The sequence below is a fragment of the Hyla sarda genome, chromosome 2, assembly GCF_029499605.1.
Source record: "Hyla sarda isolate aHylSar1 chromosome 2, aHylSar1.hap1, whole genome shotgun sequence".
NCBI classification, from domain to species: domain Eukaryota; kingdom Metazoa; phylum Chordata; class Amphibia; order Anura; family Hylidae; genus Hyla; species Hyla sarda.
Genome location: NC_079190.1, coordinates 286,594,169 through 286,615,453, shown reverse-complemented (window position 1 = coordinate 286,615,453; position 21,285 = coordinate 286,594,169). Strand labels below are relative to the sequence as shown.

General features: G+C 40.8%; 1 protein-coding gene across 2 annotated transcripts in view; it reads left to right on the top strand.

Moving 5' to 3' along the window:
- Positions 1-21,285, top strand: part of LOC130356191 (arf-GAP with SH3 domain, ANK repeat and PH domain-containing protein 3-like) — a 151,183-nt gene that overhangs the window by 56,353 nt on the left and 73,545 nt on the right. For both annotated transcript variants that reach the window (XM_056557348.1, XM_056557347.1), the window contains exons 6-12: positions 2,513-2,609; positions 2,700-2,785; positions 5,563-5,638; positions 5,754-5,840; positions 6,907-7,010; positions 8,655-8,724; positions 19,669-19,756. In XM_056557348.1, the coding sequence (XP_056413323.1) occupies positions 2,513-2,609; positions 2,700-2,785; positions 5,563-5,638; positions 5,754-5,840; positions 6,907-7,010; positions 8,655-8,724; positions 19,669-19,756 (608 nt within the window). The remainder of the gene's footprint in view (positions 1-2,512; positions 2,610-2,699; positions 2,786-5,562; positions 5,639-5,753; positions 5,841-6,906; positions 7,011-8,654; positions 8,725-19,668; positions 19,757-21,285) is intronic.

Sequence of the window (21,285 nt, the reverse complement as noted above, 5' to 3'; positions counted from 1 at the left end):
TCTGCCACCCGCCTGATGCCACACATCTGATGGCAAGTTTCCCTTTTTTCACCCACCTTCGTCACCGGGTACTGGTATTGCCACCTACCGCACCACTCCGTCACCGGGTCACTTTCAGGACTCCTGATGCTTCTGCTGCCACCTCCAGGCTTTCTAATTCTGCCACCATATGTTCTCCTCATGCTGATGCCGCCTCCAGGCTCTCATTCTGCCAGCATATATTCTCCTCATGCTGATGTCAGCTCCATGCTGTCTCATTCTGCCACTATATGTTCTCCTCATGCTGCCGCCAACTACAGGCTGTGTCATTAAGCCACTATATGCTGCTGCCAACTCCACGCTGTGTCATTCAGGCACTTTATGGTCTACTCATGCTCCCGCTACCTCTATGCTGTGCCATTCAGACTCTATATGGTCTTCTCATGCTGCTGCCACCTCCACGCTGTGTCATTCAGTGACTATATGTTCTCTTCATGCTGTGGCCAACCTCAGGCTGTGTCATTCAGCCACTATATGCTGCCGCCAACTCCATGCTGTGTCATTCAGGCACTATATGGTCTCCTCATGCTGCCGCCACCTAAACGCTTTGTCATTCAGCCACTATATGGTCTCCTCATGCTGCTGGGACATTACCTAAAAATTTTTATGGTAGTACTAGCTACCATAAATCTTCAATTAAACATTTTTAATGTATCTTTTAATCTTAGGGATTGGGAGGCCCTATGGTCTCCTCATGCTGCTGGGACATTACCTAAACATTTTTATAGAAGCACTTGCTATCAAAAATATTCAATTAAAATTTGAAAATTTATCTTTTAATCTTTGGAATTGTGAGGCCTTATGGGCTCCTCATGCTGCTGCCACCTCCAGGCTGTGTCATTGTGCCACCATATGGTCTCCTTATGCTGTTGGCACCTTAGATTAAAATGTAAAAATTTTCATGTATCTAAAATCTTCAATTAAAATTTTACAAAATATCTTTAATCTTATCTATTGTGAGGCCCTATGGTCTCATCAGGCTGCTGCTGCCACCTCTAGGCTCTGTCATTGTGCTGCCATGTGACTCCTTGTTAGATTGGGTTTTGTGGTCATACAGTATTAGTTCAAAGTAAATGGCGGGACATTAAACTTGGGAATCTAATATAAATCTTAAATTAAAAAAAATCAGTGTAATCTTTTCAAGACTGAGGCCCTATGGTCGTCGACGTCATATATTGCCTATGGAATTACCATAAAATCCAGTGAAACAGCTTGGAGCGATAACAATGAACCATAACTGATTAAATGAAACATTCACACTTTCACAGTCAGGAGGGTGCTGAGAGGCAGGGGCTGGAACAGGTGGTATCTCGGCTGGTGGAGGACCACCAGCTCGATGCTCACGAGAATGGCTACTCAAAAAATGTAAAGAAATTCAAATAAAATAAAATAAAAATTGTCTTTATTCTCTTCAATTTTGATGCCATATTGTCTCCCTGCTGCCACATCCAGACGCTCTGTGGCAGTGATTCTAATAGTGATGCCTGCAATCTGCATGTCATACTAAATAACAGTATTATTTCACTAATATAGCACACTCCCTATGCGTGTTAGGACAAGGCTAAGTGTTTTACACCCCTATTGAGGCTATATGGTCTCCTCATGATTCCGCCACCTCCAAGCTGTGTGATTCAGCCACTATATGGTCTCCTCATGCTGCCGTCACATCCATGCTGTGTCATTCAGCCATTATATGCTGCCGCAAACTCCAGGCTGTGTCATTCAGCTACTATATGCTGCCGCCAATTCCAGGCTGTGTCATTCAGCCACAATGTGGTCTCCTCATGCTGCCACCACCTCCACGCTGTGTCATTCAGCCACTATATGTTCTCCTCATGCTGCCGTCACCTCCACCCTGTGTCATTCAGTCACTGTATGTTCTCCCCATGCTGCCACCACCTCCACGCTGTGTCATTCAGCCACTATATGTTCTCCTCATGCTGCCGCAAACTCCAGGCTGTGTCATTCAGCCACTATATGCTGCCGCCAACTCCAGGCTGTGTCATTTAGCCACCATGTGGTCTCCTCATTCTGCCACCAACTCCAGGCTGTTTCATTCAGTTACTATATGTTCTCCTAATGTTGCCACCACCTCCACGCTGTATTATTCAGCCTCCAGGCTCTGTCATTGTGCCACTCTGCGACTGTGATTCTAATAGCGACACCTCTGATCTGCATGTCATACTGAATAACAGTACTATTTTACTAATCCAGCACACTTCCTATGCGTGTTACAGCAAGGCAACGTCTTCTACACCCCTACTAAGGCTCTCTTTGGGCCAGAAATAGCCATTTTTAATAGCGATTCGCCATGAATAAATTCGTACCGAACCAACATTTTTCGGAAAATTCGTTGAATCGGCCGAATCGAATTTTTCAAAAATTCGCTCATCTGTTTGTGGTAATAAAAAACTGCTATCTTGTATGGCAGAAGTGGTGAGGTTTAAGTGTGCTTTGTTTTCTTTCCCTGTAGGACAAAAAAAGCTCGCTCAGGAGCTTCCCGAACAGAGTCTGACACTACAGAGGATGCTGACAGAGAGAAAAAACTGTTTCAGATTCACTTATGTGAGGTACAAACAAAAATATACATAACAAACTTAACTTTGCTCTTGTCATTTATTCTTTCTTTACATATTCTCCTAATAAAATTTCTTCACCAGTACCTACTCAAATTAGGGGAGCTGCAAGTTAAACAAGGCCCTGACTTCCTGGAGTGTCTGATCAAAGCCTTCCATGCCCAACACAAGTATGTGTTTATACTTTTTTATTATAATGTTAAAGCTGATAGAGTTTGTATGTAATTGTATCTTCCCAAACACTCTTTATTATACTTCTGTTGGTACTATTGTTTCCAAGGTTAGAAAATAAAACGACTATTGTAACAAAAAAAAGTTGACAACCCGCCAGGACATGTCTATTCTCTGCTGCTCATCTCCGTCAGGTACGGAGATGAGCAGCAGAGAATAGACATGTCCCTGCGGTGCGCTGATTGCGCTAGGAGCAGGGCAGCAGCGGGGACAAATGTCAGGTGGTGGCGGTGGTGAATGAATGAAGCCTACATGCTGGACATGTCCCGCTGCTGCCCTGCTCCAAGAAGATGAGGAGCAGGCAGCGGGAGGGGAAATAAGGACACTGGGGCGGGGGGTAAATAAGGATAAGCACACTGGGGCCAATGAATTATTATAAAAACACTGGGGCCAATTAATTATTATAAACACACTGGGACCAATTAATTATTATAAATATGCATGGGGGGCATACATTTCGGGGTCAAATTAGTAGTTTAAAAACCCCGCTGAGAGCCCTGAATTGCTTCTCGGTGGCGGCCATTTAGGGCTCCCGGCGGGGAATTTAAAAGTGAAAGTAAAAATACACCGTACATCCCAGGGGAGCGCAGCATGCCGCCCGCTCCCCTGTTTATTAAATTCTGATTGCATCGGGTCTCAGAAGTGAGACCCGTTGCAATCAATGCCTATGCCCATGTACTACAACCCCCATCATAGAACAGAGTCTGTTCCATGATGAGTGTAGTACAAACACTAAAGTAGCCTCCCTAGCCACCGGCAGACTACCACAGCTGGGGAACTACTACTCCCATCATGGAAACAAGTCTGCTCCATGATGGGAGTAGTAGTAGTCCCGGCTGCGGGAGTCTGTAGGCAGAGATGTTAAAACGGACATAAAATAACGGTACATGACGGTTGTTATAACGGGTCTTAACGGATGAATATGCCGTTATTTTGACGGACGTTATTCAGCCGTTAGCACCCGTTATTTCATCCGTTATCATACATCCGTTTTTTAATTATACGATACATAAAATGGATGTTTAATAACGGATGAATAATCTATATAGGGTGAAAGAAGCCTAAAAGAGGGGACTAAGATCACTGTGTATAGTAATAAACGTTTCTCTGATATGTTCACTGTAAATGACTTCTGTGGAAAGCAAATGGATAGCTAAAGATACTATGTGAAAAGTGTCTGCACAGACAAGCCCCTGAGATCACCCCTCATAACTATGGCAGCCAGTTACTAGTTTTATACATTTTTTCCATCTTCAGTACTACTTGTATTTATGTGCAGATAAGATGAAGACCAGCTCACCCCGCCTCGGACAGCAGAGCACGGATCCAGGTGCTGGACGGCACCAGCTAATCAGAAGAACAAGGAGAGATGGATCCAGCTCGTGCAGATAAAAAGATTTTAATCCATAAGACAAGGAGGATACAAGTAACGCGTTTCAAGCGCTGAATGCGCTTGAAACGCGTTACTTGTATCCTCCTTGTTTTATGGATTAAAATCTTTTTATCTGCACGAGCTGGATCCATCTCTCTTTGTTCTACTTGTATTTATGTACAGTTTATAAGCCATAGTTTTAATGCAAACACAATAATCAGAAAATAGTGCATACTATAATAAACAAACCATACAGATGAATGTGCATTATAGGTCAATTGGTTCACAAAGAAAAACTGCTTTGAGATAATCCATTTGTCCAATACCAGGTATTTAGGGAAATTCTCTGTCCCAAAAAGGGATCAGGCACACTATGGAATGTAGTGGTCCTTTCATTCAGTAAGGAATCTTCCTACCTTTTCATATGTTCACATTATACAACTAGATGTAATTCATCTGTGATCCATATATATCTGTATGTATCCATCTATATTAACAGACACAGCAGATATCCAAAAAACGTCCACAATTCCCTGCTTGAGAATTGTTCTGATTACTCAACCTAACAGCATTATAGATCTCTGTGGCAGTCTGGCCGAGCTTTATAGCAGTAATGCAGGCCAAATTACAATGTTCACTTGTGTAGAAACAGCCTTAGAAAAATGTTATGGTTGTATTAAATAAGAATGTGTCCTCTTTTAAGCAAATGTGAATGAATAAAATGTGTTTTGCTGTTAAAAATGTCTTTTTCAGTTAAAATGAAATGTGTTATCAGACAATTGTGTATATAAAATAATCCTAAAATTCAGCAGTTTATATTCTGGACATTAGGCTTCACAATAGGTTAACAATTTCTGTCCTGTAGAAAAAACTTTTCAGCAGTCTCTTCTGTATCATCACAAACAGGATAACAGAGAAAAGTGATACCAGTAAATAGGTGGGATCACAATAGGTAATGATCCACCTCTCTGCACAATGACCTCTGCACAGGTCATGTAGCATGCCTAGAAAACTCTTCAGTAGAAGTCAATAGGGCCATTTCCAGTCTCCTTATGTCCATGGGGCTTGCTGTAAAGCATATCTCTAAATGCTGTTAAAAGTAGCTCAGGTAATATGGCTTACCACATAATAATGTACTAAAAATTAAATAAAAAACTGAAAATCAGAAAATAGAGCTAATTTTAAGAAAGAAAAAAAAAAGAAAATATTTCAGTATCTGTCTGTAAAGTTAATCTATGTACATACCCTTTAGGAATAACATACATTGACTTATATACATCTGCCTTATACTACTTGCTTTTACTAACAGTTGTGTAAAGGAAACTGCTAATGTTTGTGGTTTAGTTTTTTCCAGGATGGATTAACTGCTACGCAAAGTCTCCTTCCTTTCATTGAGAAGTTGTCCTCATCCCTGCATACTGTGAGCATTTTTTCTATGTTATACTACATATCACCCAGAACACACAGCAGTTCCTCCACTTTCTGCATATACTGTATAATATAATGACATTATTTCTTATATATATGCTGCTTAGATTCATCAGACTCAGGATGACGACCTTAAACAAATTTCAGATGTCCGAGATAATCTGCAAAAACAGTTACAAATAGAAAATAAAGAGGTGAGAAGCTGTTACTGACTTATTTTACTAGGTTAATAAGTGGGTTTGATAATCAAAAAGAAATTATAAAAAAACATAGAAATAGGCTTATTAGTATAAGGCAAGGGTTACACAGCAACTTTGGACACACAACATTAAGATTGCATTGTTGCATTTCTACATTGCATCTAATGATTGTTACTGTTGTCAGTTACTTGTGACATGATGCTACTGTGACATGACCGTTGCACACGACTTGCATTGAGATCAGTGTTGGATTTTTTTGCACCTGTCATGTCACAGTATTATTATGTCGGCTAGCAACAGCTAACTGTACAACTGTAATGAAGTTGTGCGACCTAAGTCACGTAATATTCTTGGTGAATTAGGTGAGATTTGCTTTTGTCCAACACGTCACTCTATAGCCCTAGCCTGATTCATATTTGACGTCAAAAGTAGAAGGAATGAATGACAGTCACTGCTAATGTGAAACAACAGAAAAACTGGATTTTTATTTCCTTTTAGTTGGGGACCACCCATACACAAACACAAAAAATAGCTAATCCCACTAAAACTTGATGGTTTGGTCAACATTTATCTAATGTGTATGGGCAACCTTAGGTCCCCTTTACATTAGCTCACACATGCTGCAAGCAAGCCCTGATCTCGTAGATTAGCGCTTGTATAAAGAGCCTATTACAAGGTTTGACTATTGCTGACCAATGATGTTTTTTTTAGCTAATGCTTTGGCTTATTGTTGGCCCTATAACAGGGTGGTATGAGTCTATTTGGCTGATAATCACCCTGTGTAATATGGCCCTTAGGGGAAGTTTTATCAAAATCTGTGGAGAGGCAAAGTTGACCAGTTGCCAATAGCAACCAATCAGATCACTTCTTTCATTTTTCATAGGCCTTGTTAAGAATGAAAGAAGCAATCTGATTGGTTGCTATGGGTAACTGGTCAATTCTCCACAGGTTTTGATAAATCTCCCCCATAGTGTTTAGTTGGCTTTCAGGAACTAACTTAAAAAAGTAATGTTCCAATTCTATGCTATTCCCAGTATGATTTTACTTTTTGTTGTCTCAGGATTCACTAACCAGGAAGGATTGTGGATATAGTTTACACCAACATCAGGGGGATAAGCAGCATGGAACAGAGAAATCTGGATTTCTGTATAAAAAGAGTGAAGGGTGTGAATCATTCTTCATTAATTCCTAAGCTATATCAACTCATTCTATTCACTTCTGTTCTATCACTGCTCTTGGGATCCTTATTTTCTCACTATCCTATCACATGTTTCCACATACTGTAGAAATTCTACATACATATAGTAGTAGTGCACAGTGCACTTACATTAGAAACATGTAAATCTGGGCCCTGTTCTGGAGATTGCAGGGGGAGGGGGGGGGGGGGGGGAGTTCCAGTAGATAGGTGATACGTTAATTTAACTTGGAGTACCCATTTAAGATCCTGAAAAAAAATATCCCAAACAAACCTCAAACTAAATTTGTCCAGATGCTCAGAATGCTGAGGCAATGCTGAGTTGCAGCATGCACACCTCCTCCCTCCCCCATCCCTCGCTGCTTGGCTTCCAGCCCTGAGCACTGTACATCAATCATGAAGGACTGGGAATTTTAACACAGCGTTTATGACACAAGCTTGGTAGGAAGACATGATTTTATAACTTTTATAACTTTATAACTAAAGAGTTGTATTAGCTATCTGCCCACATCTGCAGCCCTAAGCAAGATATAGAGCTGACAGTTTTTTTTTTTTGTTTTTTTTAAAGGGAGATTTTCTAAATACAATGAAAAATTCCTATACTTACCTTCTTTGCTACTGATGTCATCGTTCTCCCAGACCTGATCCAGTTACACATCGCCTCTTCTGTTTGGGGTCGCTGCGAACACTGGCCACTGATTATCTTAGTGGGCAGTGCAAGCGACAACCCTAAATAAAAGAAGCTCTGGGGAAACAGTATTGGCAGTGCGAGGAAAGTAAAGGGTATTTTTTATGTCATGCACCAGGCTGAGCACATTTTTAGGAAAATAATACAACTCAGACTACTACTTTAAGTTTTACAGAAAACACAAACCACAAATATGCCATCTAATGTGTGCCTCTCCTTTATTTTGGTTGTTGTTGTTAGCCAGTGCGACTTCTATAAAGGTAACCATTGAGCAGATTTAAGCATATATAACGCTTGGCAATGTGTTATATATGCGAAAATCATTAGCTTCACCATCCCCAGGGGACGTTGTGCCCCCCCTGGCTTGAATGACGGCTTGCGTCCCTAAGCAGTTGGAGCAGAGTGGTGATGCAAGCCGTCATTCAAGCCGTTGGGGCGGGGCCACGGTCGGAGGAATGCGGATCAACGGGTGCTGGCAAGTAGAAGTCTCCGCCCAGGGGACTACTTGCCGGGTGGGGGGACTTTCTAACTTAATATCTTCACCATCCCTGGGGGCACAAACGTCCCCCGGGGATGGTGAGGAGAATGATTTTTGCATATATAATGCCTTGTCAAGCATTATATATGCTAAAATCTGCTGTTTGGTTCCCTTTAAGTGTCAGGTAGAGCAACTAGTTAAGTTGTCAGCCACAGTTTAATCTATACCAATTATCTTTTATGTATGTGTCCTCACTTTTCTTTTTCTCTGTTCACCTTCTAGTAGATTTTTACTGTAATTAAGCTAAAATGAATTATATGACACATTCTTTTCACATCTTCTAAGGGGACTGTATAAAGTACATTCTAATGTGAAAATAACTGCTTAGTACTCTACAAATTATATTACATTTTAACAATTTATTTATCTAACTTTTCTGTTATTTAGTATCCGTAAAGTATGGCAGAAAAGAAAATGTGGAGTAAAATATGGTTATCTGACAATATCTCACAGTACGGTGAGTTAAAATTAATTGTTCTAAATACTTGTAATGCTGCTGGATAATTACTTTGTGCCACACAGCATGTATGTTAACATAAACTAAGCATGCATAAAAAAGAAAGAAAACAACTATTTGCTAGTCTGCAAGGTTTTGTATGTGGGTTCTAGAAACAAACTTGAATTTTTTGAAAGGTTCCTGCTTGCCTAAAGAAGTTGATTTCAGTAGCTAATGGCCGCCGCTAATAGACGGCATGCAGCGATCGCCGGTGATGACTATTGACCCTTTAGATTGCCGCTGTCAAAGCTGACAGCGGCGTCTATAGGGACCTTTTAACTATTCCTGCTGGTCTAGTGGGGTGGATCGTCCCCCCGCAGTGCAATTGGGATTTTGGGGGAGAGGTAGCCGGAGGGCTTACCTCTCATCACATGGCTGCCATGGACCTGAATTGGATTAAGCCTGCCTGGAGCTCAACCAAATGAGCACAGATCATAAAGATCAATGGAGTTATATAACTTAATTGATTTGTATGAGGTATCTAATGATTCCTTCTTAAAGTGCCCTAAGGGACTAATAAAGTGTAAAAAAAAAAGTTTTATAAAAGTTTAGACACACATTATCCCCTTCCATATTAAAAGTGCTCATCACCCCCCCCCTTTTCCTATTTTCCGTACAAGAAAAATGTAAACATTTTTGGTATTGGCATGAGCGTAATTGTCCAAACTATTAAAATATGACATTATTTATCCTGCACAGTCAATGGTGTTACCGTAATAAAAATAGCAAAACAAAATGGTGCTGATACAAACAGCAGATTACTGCGCAAAAATAAAAAAAGAGCCCCCATACAGCCCAGTATAGTAAAAATAAAAATGTTATAAGGGTCAGAAAAGGGCAATAAAAAAAAAATGCATTTTTAATTAGTAAAACATGACAGAAACTAAACAAATTTGGTATTGCTGTAATCAGGCCGACCTAAAGTATCAAAATAACATGTAAGTTTGACTACAAGGGGAATGGGGTAAAAAAGAAAGCCCCCAAATCTGCAAAAGTGCTTTTTTTTTTATTTTGCCTCAGAATTATTTTTTTTGTTTGTTTCGGAACATATGTTATGGAAAAATTAATGGTGTCATTACACAGTAAGGCAAAACTAAATAAATAAACTAGTGTCTGCACCTTGTTTACGTACTATTTTGGTTAAAATTATTTTGTGTACTAGGACAAGTGGATTGTCATGCATTAAGCAATCATAGATACATTATGTTCAACAGCCTGTTCATGTACACCCCTGTGGTCATCCTTTTGTATGCATCCTGTTTTGCTACCAATAAAGAAACACCACAATACTGGTGAGTGCAGCTTTCTTCTTCTGTGATGTATCTATGATGGACTTGGTGTTACAAGCTTGCACAGTGGGAAGATTGTGGTAGATTTGCACATCTGCAGGTGGTAAGCATGAAGATGCTAGTAAGCGAGCACCTAGACTGGAGCTGTGCCAGATTGAACTCTTGATCGGATCGGCATTATGCAATCACCTCACCCTCTTTTACAATTGGAATAATTGTACTATGCAGATTACCTTTGCTTGCTAAATGGTGTACTTGACATTGCTATGCAGCCAGCCACATTACCCATTCCATTGGAAGAGAATGTGTTTTGCAGATTACCCTCTCTTGAAAGACTGTGTAAGTGACATTGCTACCTAGCTATAGTTAGCTCAAGCAGCCATATTACCCTTTTTCATAGGTAGAGTACTTGTGCTGTATGGATCACCCTCTTTTTCTTCAAAGAGTAATCGACTGCTACTTGAAATGTCAGAACCTAACTCCATGGGCAACTCAAAATGTGGTCAATGTGAGCTTCTCTGCCCTGAACACCTGGCTCTGTCACTGCATCTATGATTCAATTCTTCTGATTTGGTACTCCCCACTCAGCTAATCTGGGTACGATCCATTTCTAGGTCACCCAAACTATATGCCCACTCTGGGCCACCACCTGACTAATACTTTCATTTTCAGCAGATTTATTTCTCCCTTTTCCTTTTGAACTCCTCTGCAAGAGGTTCATGTCATTGCCTCCAGTTAACAGGGTAAAACTTATGAAAATAAGAGTGGGAGGCCTCCAGTCTAGACTGGACTTGGACAATAAACAGCTCTTCAAAATGCATGATGGAAAGCCTTTATGTGGAACTACAACAGTTGTGAGGGTTTCTATCTAAAGTGGATTAGTTTTTTACTGTCCATTTTGACAACTTCCTTTCAAAGTGTGATGTCCCAGTACGGGATATGCTCCTACAGTCCTGTCTGGTTGAGTCCCTGAACGTCCTCAGGGCTAACCTGCAGTGTTCCCCCATAATGTGTATAAGTTATGTATTAAGGCTAAAGGACCTTTGATATGGTCACATGATTGTTAGTCACATGATAAGGGTTGTCACATGTTCAAGTCATATGTTTTGTTACCCAGAGAGCACCAGGTGACCAGATGACCCGCAGCTAGCCTGTGGGCTCCTTGTACAGCCCCCCTTTATAAGGAAGGGAGGAGCTGCAATCTCTTACACCACACTTTCTGCTGAGGACAAGTCCAGTCCAGATGTCTCAGAGCCAATGTCCAGCACATCTGGAGGCCTCAAGCCTAAATTGCAGCCACAAGTCAGTAAGTCAAGTCATCTATGTCTGTTGTCACTATCTTCAGTAAACTCAAGTCAGTTATAGTCAGCGTGGCTGCGCTAGAGTCTGTCAAGTCACTGCAAGTCCCAGCAAGTCCCCTGTGTTACTGGGAACCTTACCACCCTGTAAAGACTGTTATACCTGTTCAACTTCAGTAAAGCTACCGTTAACCTTAACCTGGCCTTGGACTATTATTTACCCCTGCCTAACCTAGAAGTAACGAGATTACCTTCGGGTGGTCACATAGGCAAACCACACCCTGGCGTCACAAACACTTAGGGGTAAACACAATCTACCCCTGGGCAACACCATCTGCCCCTTACACCTCACATCACACCCCTGTGGCTCGACACAAAAGCATGGAAGCTGAGCATTTTCCCCTCCAGTTACCAGATCTTAACATTTTAAGCAGCCAGCTTTGCCTTATGTAGACCAGCTAGTTTTTGGTCTGTCCAAGGCTACCTTTATCCCCATAGAAGACACTTCCTTTTTATGGAAACCAGTGCTCCATCATGTCTATATCCAGTTGGATAACCTTCCTAATTATGGTACTCATTACAGTATCCAATGGTCCGCTTTTGATGGAAGCTATCCCAAATGTTTAAAATTTCATATCAACTGGCTCCAGAAAGTTAAACAGATTTGTAAATTACTTCTATAAACAATTCTTAATCCTTCCAGTTTTTATCAGCTGCTGAAGTTGGGTTGTTCTTTTCTGTCTGACAACAGTGCTGTCTGCTGACACCTCTGTCTGTCTCAGGAACTGTCCAGAGTAACAGCCAATCCCCATAGCAAACCTCTCCTGCTCTGGACAGTTCCTGAGACAACTCAACTTCAGCAGCTGATAAAAACTGGAAGGATTAAGAATTTTTAATAGAAGTAATTTACAAATCTGTTTAACTTTCTTGAGCCAGTTGATATGAAAAATAAAACGTTTTTAGGGTACGTTCACACGCGTGAATTTTCGCAGCGCATTTAGCTGCGGATCCGCTGGTAAAGGCCTGCTCTATGCTGGCTTTATATGTGCCTGCTTGTAGCAGCAATAGGCCACTACGAGCAGACACAGTGCAGCGATGTGCGCGGCTTACTCGCACATCGCGTCGCTCTCCCTGCTCTGAGCTAGGCAGAGAGCACCTGCGATGTGTGAGTATACTGCAACTCGCACATTGCAGTGTAGCTGCTGGTAGCAGCGTATTGCCGCTACGAGCAGGCACATGTAAAGCCAGCATAGAGCGGGCCTTCACCAGCGGATTTGCAGCGTAAAATACGCTATAAATCTGCGCGTGTGAACGTACCCTTATCCTACTCCATCCTGCTCTTATACAGACCCCAGACGCCACCCTAGATAACTAAAAAATACCCTATAAATAAATACCGTCTAAATAAATACATTCTTAGTAAACACAGACCCCTCCTATAAATGCAGCCCCTAAACTAAAAATAGACATCCTGAATAAATATATTATAGACGAGACCCCTAAATAAATATAGAACCCAGATGCCCTAAGTAAATATGGACCCCAGAGAGCCCCTAAGCAAATACAGACCCAAGACCAGAACTTACGTAAATAACCCAGAGATTTCTCCCTTTTTTTGTTGCTAATAATTCTTTTCACTTTAGTGCACTGCTGCAATGGTGTGATCAATCCCTCAGCCCCTGTACTGCTACCCCCAACATGGAACAGACTCTGTGTATGTCAGTAGTACAAGCACTAATCTAGCCTCCCTAGACTCCCGCAGCCTGGAAACTACTACTCTCATCATGGAAGCAAGTCTGTTCCCCGCAAGTAGTAATCCCGCATTACAGCAAGTTTGCTGATTTCACTCCTTCTGAGCATGGTTCAATAACGGATATTAAAAACCAGGTGCAAACGGATGACATTATACGCTCATCCGTTTGCCATAGACTTAAGTGTTACATTTTTAATATCCATTTCTATTCTGTTATTTACGTAAAGGTTATGTAAAAAAATCCCATTAACATCAATTGGACTATTTTACAGCTGTTTGCAACACGTATGAAAAATTATTAAACGTATTGCAGAATAGGCATGAATTTATGGGCGCAGACGGCCATATGAATGAGCCCCTACATGCAAAGAACCAATAATGGCTGAATGTTTTCCCCCATTAATAGCTTTGGCTACAAAGTAAATATGAATATGTGCCTTGTTTCTTACTAGACAAAAAATATCTATTGTAATATCCTGAGCCTAAAACCAAGCAAGATGATTGGTCAAATTGGGTGCTTATTTGCTACGTATTAGAGGGCCATTCTGGAATTGAACAATATCAGGATCAGAGGTACTTGTATGCCAATGCTGCAAACTATACTGTCAATTTTATATTTTAAAGAATTATATATATGACAAAAACTTGTACCCTCTAGCACACCTATTGCAAAACAGAGCAGATTCCTAGAGAACCAAGGGTTAACTTACGCTTAAAGTTCTTTGTTGATGATTTAGCTCATGGTGATGATTTTGCACTTTATAAACAAATGTGCAGAGGACTTGGTGCTTTTACCTATTGATTGTCTATTGTAAGCCACTATAGAAATTAAACAGCCAGTGAAGACCATTGAACAACATCTGAATGATTCACTTGACCCCTGAGGAGTTCACGACACTAAAGGAAAAGGTTAACACCTTCCTTGATAAAAGGAGACACAACTCAAGAAACGCAATACATACTACGCAGGATTATTTACTTAAAGGAGTACTCCAGGATAAGAAAACTTATCCCCTATCCTAAGGATAGGGGATGAGTTTCAGATTGCGTGGGGTCCGACCGCTGGGGCCCCCCGTGATCTCCTGTACGGGGCTCTCGGCTCTTTGCCGAAATAGCTCATTTCGAGCACCACATGATGTGGCGTCCGACACGCCCCCTCAATACATTTCTATGGCAGAGGCGGAGGTTGCTGATTGCAGTGCTCCGGCTCTCCCATAGAGATGTATTGATGGGGCTTGTCGGCTGCCGCGTCATGCGGTGGTCGGACATAGCCCCTGGCCCCATACGGGAGATCGCGGGGGCCCCAGCGGTCTGACCCCCTGCGATCTGAAACTTATCCCCTATCCTTAGGAAAGGGGATAAGTTTTCTTATCCTGGAGTACTCCTTTAAGCTTGTATACAGATGGCTAGATCTCCAGCGTCTTTACAAGAACTTAAGAGGATACAATTCATCTGAATCAAGTAGCTACTGTGCCTTTTTTTCTCAAAAGGGACATGGTGTGCAATCCCCAAAAATAGCCCGAGGAGGAGATGGTGGGCTGGCATTGCCACAGATGGTGGACTTGGAGCGATAAAGACTAGGTCTCAGGTAGGGACCCGTAAATTAGAGTATTCAGCCCAGTTCATAAATCCACTTACATTTGAAATGCATCAAATTTCTGAAGTTTTTTCTAGATGTTAATAGTTAAAGCACGTTTCTCTACTAAACATGGGAATATAACAGAGGCCATGGAGATCGGGCATGATCTGTTGTGGTTAAAGGGGTTATCCAGGAAAAAACTTTTTTTTTATATATCAACTGGCTCTAGAAAGTTCAACAGATTTGTAAATTACTTCTATAAAAAAATCTTAATCCTTTCAGTACTTATGAGCTTCTGAAGTTAAGGTTGTTCTTTTCTGTCTAAGTGCTCTCTGATGACACGTGTCTCGGGAACCGACCAGTATAGAAGAGGTTTGCTATGGGGATTTGCTTCTAAACTGGGCGGTTCCCGAGACACGTGTCATCAGAGAGCACTTAGACAGAAACGAACAACCTTGTTATCGGAAAAAAAGCAAATTGCACATGATGGCGCACCAAACTCCAAAAATGGTCCTGACAAAATTATTGGAACCCTTAACTTAATATTTGGTTGCACACCCTTTTAAAAAAAATAAATAAATAAAATGAAATAAGTCACTTCCTATAACCATCAATAAGCTTCTTACACCTCTCAGCCAGAATGTTGGACCACTCTTCCTTTGCAAACTGCTCCAAGTCTCTCTTATTAGAAGGGTGCCTTTTCCCAACAGAAATTTTAAAGGGGTTATCCAAGAAAAAAAACTTTTTTTATATATATCAACTGGCCCCAGAAAGTAAAACAGATTTGTAAATTACTTCTATTAAAAAATCTTTAAGTACTTATGAGCTTCTGAAGTTGAGTTGTTCTTTTCTGTCTAAGTGCTCTCTGATGACACGTGTCTCGGGAACCGCCCAGTTTAGAAACAAATCCCCATAACAAACCTCTTCTAAACTGGGCGGTTGTGAGGGTGTATGTGAGGGTGGGAGTTTTGTCTGAAGTTCAATGTAAGTCTACCAGTACCTTACTCCACAAGCTTTGCTGTGAGTGCATCAGTCTGGCTTGCAAGCAGCACATCTCCTGCAAGCCACTCCCCTTTCACAAAGCCACACCTCTCCCAAAAGTCATACCTACTTTTATTTTTGGCCCTTTTTGTGCACCGATCTGGCTTGCAAGTCACGCCCACTCTCACAAATCCACGCCCCTTCATGTTTTTGGCCTATGATGTCCTTATCGCAACTCAGCCCCACCTGAGGCTGGGCTATAAGGTTGGGATATGAGGATGGTGTATGAGGACAGAATATGAAGACAAGAGCATCCTCCTATGTTGCTTTTCCTCTCCCACAAGGATTAGGTAGGAAAAAAACGGGCAATGTCGGGTACTCAGCTAGTATGTAATTAATGAGTAACCAAACTGACCAACCATCTTGTTTGACCCATTTAAGGCTCCAATCTCAGGGTATCACAGCAGGCGTTTTTGTCTAGTAAAAAACAAGGCTTTGTAGCCAATGCCCGAAAGTAATTAAAGGGGAAACAAAATATTTAATCAGTCTATGGGTAAGGCTTATGATATTAGGGGTTATTTACATGTGAATAATAAGTCATTTTCTTACTAAAATGTCCATGTGGACCTCTGTATATTCGTCAATGATACAACGTGTGGGAGAACGTATGAATAAGCACAAGTCCATGATAACATAATGGGTTATTACCAATCCCACATTACTTTCATTTCAAGGATCACAGCATTGCTCAGATTAAATATCAAGTGCCTGAAGAGGTTACAGCATCCCTTCTAAGGGGTTGAAACTAAAAAACATTTGCTATGCATAGAGGCGTACTGGATATACACACTTTTGGGGAGATTTAGCTAAACCTGTGCAAGGGAAAAGTGGAGTAGTTGTCAATAGCAACCAATTAGATTGCTTCTTTCATTTTTCATAGGCTCTTCTAAAATTAAAAGAAGAAACAATCTGATTGGTTGCTATGGGCAACTGCTCCACTTTTCCTCTGCACAGGTTTTGATAAATCTCCCCCAATGTACCTCAGAGCCATATTGTTTAAATAGGGACTATAAAAAAAGGACTATGTCACCTTGCCTAGTAATTGGTGGTACCATATATATATTTTAATTTACAGGCTCACCAAGGACAATAATAACTTGGAACTTTGTTTTTGCTATTAAATGGTTTCTAACTATGATGTTATTTTTATAGGACAGATGTCTGATATAGCCACATGAAACTGCTGCAACCTCACTTTCTCGATCCTGTACCTGCTGTAGCTTGTAGCTTTCTGTTTGCTAAGGTTATGTGCACATGGCTACTGTGCTCCTCTAAAGGGAGCTCTGTCTCTCAGTCTGTTGGAAGGACAGGAGTTGAATGGAGAAAAAAAAATACTGCATGTCTGATCTTTTTTCAACTCTCCTAAAATACTGGGCACCCTTTGGACTCCATTAAAGTCAAGGGGAGCCATTGGGACCTGGCCACGTCAGTTGCACTCTGACCCATTTAGGGTTTATTTGGCAAAAAAATAGAGCCAAACGGACCCTGAACAGGTCGCAGCACAATGGGAGTGTGACCCTAGCCTTACAGAATGTTTGAAACAAATTCTTAAACCTCTAGCTCTGAAAAATATTCAGACAATTGTACATGGAAATGTATTGAATATGCCAATGTCATATCGATTATGTTGAATTTACAACAGATGTGTTTAAAGTTCAAATTTACTTATTCAAAGGGATTTTATACTGAGAGGCTTATGTTTTATAGCAGAGGAATGAGATACACTGACTTCACAGGCCGTCTTCTCCATCATAGCTGTGCTTGCAAAAGCAGTAGAGAATAGGCATGCTGTCATTTACAAGAGTGTCTAAAATATTTATACTATATAGAAACGCTGGAGAAGATTTACCAACCAACATGTTAAAGAACTTGGGAGAAAATTGCACCACAAAAAATGGCATGCATGTTGTGTGCCACATATGTTTTGCATTTAGACACTTTTTGTGTGTTAGTTCACAGTTTTGGAAAGTGTCAACTACAGAGAGTGTTCTAAAATGTGATATGTTTGTCAATCGTGTGCACCTGTGCAAAATACTGGTGTGAAGTAATCCAGCCAAGAGGTGATGTAAATAACAGAAAAGTGTCTTACATGTGTATCACGATGTGCCAAATCTATCACAGTCTTAAAGCACTGTGACACGTTTGTTGCCTTTTTGGCGTGTTTCCTCCAGCTTAAAGCTGTCCAAATTACAGACAGTAATAATAGTGTTAGTGAATAAAAGTAAACTGCACCTTTCCAGGAGATGCCACATCCTGGAACTTCTCACTTACCTTCACCTTCCAGCCCCCCCCCCTAAATTGATGTAAATTCAAAAGCTTTTTATATGTTGTACATCTTGGCAAAACATTAAAGAGTACCATCTCCTCTAAACTTTCCCTAATCCCCCTCCCCATCTGTCCCTGACTCTGCCTAAGTCTATCCCTCCATTTATTTTGCTTTAAAAAACCCTAAAAATTTATTTTTTCTATGCTCTTTAGTAGCTCAATTCAAGGCACAGTGCACAAGAGGTTGTCATAGCAACAGCAAGTCTGTGGAGAGATAAGCAGTGCATATATAATTAGCCATGTGGAAAGTGGATAGAGGGGAGAGGAACTGAGAAAAAAAAGAAGAGGGAATGTATTCTCTCTGTTTGCTCCCTGCTTGTGTACAGCTCAGTGCTCCCTCCCTCCTCCTGACAGGCTGGGAGCTGCACTGAGCTGATTTCAGACTCCCTCACTGAGTCTGAAATGCTTGCTGAATGGATTGCTAGGGAGACCCCTAGTGGAGAAGTTTTTGAAGTAAAAAAAAAACATGTAAGGAGGAAAAACATTTTAAGTAAAGCAATTAAAAAGTTGTTCAGTAGGGCTTTATCTTTAATATATAAACAGTTTGTTTCATGAAAGGTAAACTTTAACCTTTCTAATATACTTCATAAGAACATTTTATTTCCTTTTTATAGAAATCATGGCTTATAAAATCATGGCTTTGTCCAAGCTGAAGCACAGACATGGACAAAGTCCAGTAAGTGAGAGTGGGCTAGCACTCCTCTGTGCTCACTCCTGTTCTATCCTGTCCACCCTCTCTTACTGGACTTTGGCCATGCCTGTGCTTCAGCTTGGGCAAAGGCATGATTTTATAAGCCATGATTTCTATAAAAAAGGAAACAAAATTCTTATGAAGTATATTAGAAAGGTTAAAGGGGTATTCCAGGCAAAAACTTTTTTTTATATATCAACTGGCTCCGGAAAGTTAAACAGATTTGTAAATTACTTCTATAAAAAAAATCTTAATCCTTCCAATAGTTATTAGCTTCTGAAGTTTTCTGTCCAACTGCTCAATGATGATGTCACGTCCCGGGAGCTGTGCATGATGGGAGAATATCCCTTGCATGATGGGAGAATATCCCCATAGGAGCTGGACAGCTCCCTGGACGTGAGTCATCAGAAAGCAGTTAGACAGAAAACAGCAACTCAACTTCAGAAGCTAATAACTATTGGAAGGATTAAGATTTTTTAATAGAAGTAATTTACAAATCTGTTTAACTTTCCGGAGCCAGTTGATATATAAAAAAAAGTTTTTGCCTGGAATACCCCTTTAATGTTTTGCCAAGATGTACAACATATAAAAAGTTTTTTTTTTTTTTTTTATCTGACAATGCCCATTTAAGGAGGTAATTGGAGAGGAGGGTGAACTAGGAGGTGTGCCCATATCTGTCACTTGAGCAGCTTGGCACCATGACACTACGCTAAGAAATAAAAAAGTGGTTTTATAAGTTTGTCAAACATCATCTTCAGGAAAGGTATAGTTTTCTTTTATACCCTAGTGCGGTAGCTATCCAATTGTGTCTTCTGCTCTTAGCAGCAAATATAACTGACATATTTCCTTAAAATAAACTGACTTATACTTTCTCCATAGTAAATGTACTATCCCCTTTTTCAGTGTACTGTTGTGCTTCTTCCTTGCAGATTAATCGACCTCCAGCTAAAATTAAGTTGCTGACATGTCAGGTGCGGCCAAATGTGGAAGACAAAAGAAGCTTCTACTTAATCACACGTGAGTTATGGAACTTACATCATTTGAATCAACATGTACTGGCATGTGCATTGCAGTGTGCACTGAAGTTCATGCACATAAAAGTGGTGATGTTTTGTTCTCATTACATTGATGTGTACTGAGGAAGAAGAAGGTGCAATTATGTAAAAAAGCAAACAAACATATTTACTTATTAGAACTTTCTGGTGAATAGTAGCTATTCCTATCTTATATGAAGTATAACCTCATGTCTATCCCTATCTAATATGAAGGATAGACTTATGCCTATTCCATGCATGGCTAAACTTATTTATTGTATTTTCAGCTATGACTTCTGAAGGAAGGCTATTCCATGCATCCACTACTCTCTCAGTACAGTTATACTTCCTGATATTACTGCATTAAATTTCCAGTGTAAAACCATGTCTTCTTGGGGTATCTTATTTCCTTTAAATATGCTCACCTCCTTTACCATGTTGATTGCCTTTATGTATTTAAAAGTTTCTATCCTATCCCTTCTGTCTCCTCTTTATTCCAAGCTATACATGTTAAGGTTCTTTAAGCTTTCCTGGTAGGTTTTATACTGCCATTCATGTACTAGTTTAGTAGCTCTTCTCTGAACTTTCTCTCTAAAGTATCTATCTATCTATCTATCTATATATATATATATATCCTTCTGGAGATACAGTCTCCAGTACTGCGCACAATACTCCAAGTGAGAGGTCACCTGTGCTCTTTACAGCAGCATGAACACTTCCATCTTTCTACGGCTAATACCTCTCCCTATACACACAAGCATTCTGCTAGCATTTCTGACTGTTCTATGACAATGTCTACCTACCTTTAACCCTTTAAGGACTCAGGGTTTTTTCATTTTTGCACTTTGGTTTTTTCCTCCTCACCTTCTAAAAGTCAAAAGTTCAGTTTTCCACCTACAGACCTATGAGGGCTTGTTTTTGTGCTACAAATTTTACTTTGCAATGACATCAATCATTTCACCACAAATGTGCAACAAAATTGTAAAAAAAACAACACAATTTTTTACAGCTGGAGGGCTGTACAGGAACATTTTGTACAGCTGGAGGGCTGTACAGGACTTTCTTGGAGACCTTCGTCCATACCTTCTTCCCTCAGGCTGGCTTGGTCTCATCTGGCTTGGCCCCACCTCCTTCCTTAGTTTTTTCAGCTTTGAAGTCTTGAATTTATATACCAGTTGTTACGCTGAGTGCTCCGGGCCACAGCGTGTGTCCCCAGGCAGCGCTCTGGCGTCACAGTGTGTGCATCCACGCTCTCTAGGGCGCGCGTGCACCGGGACTCTTAGATCTAAAGGACCAGTGCACAGGTGATTGGTACCTGGTCCAATGTGGTTTATTAAGGGTTAAGCTTTGTGAGAGGGAGTGCTCCTGCTTGATCTTTGTTGCCCTGTGCCTGAGAGAAAGCATTCCTTGTTACTGTGTTACCCTGCCTGTTGCCGTTCCCGTTGCTACTGACTACCGCTACTACTACTGACTGTGAACCTGTGCTGCCTGCCCTGACCATTTGCTACGTCT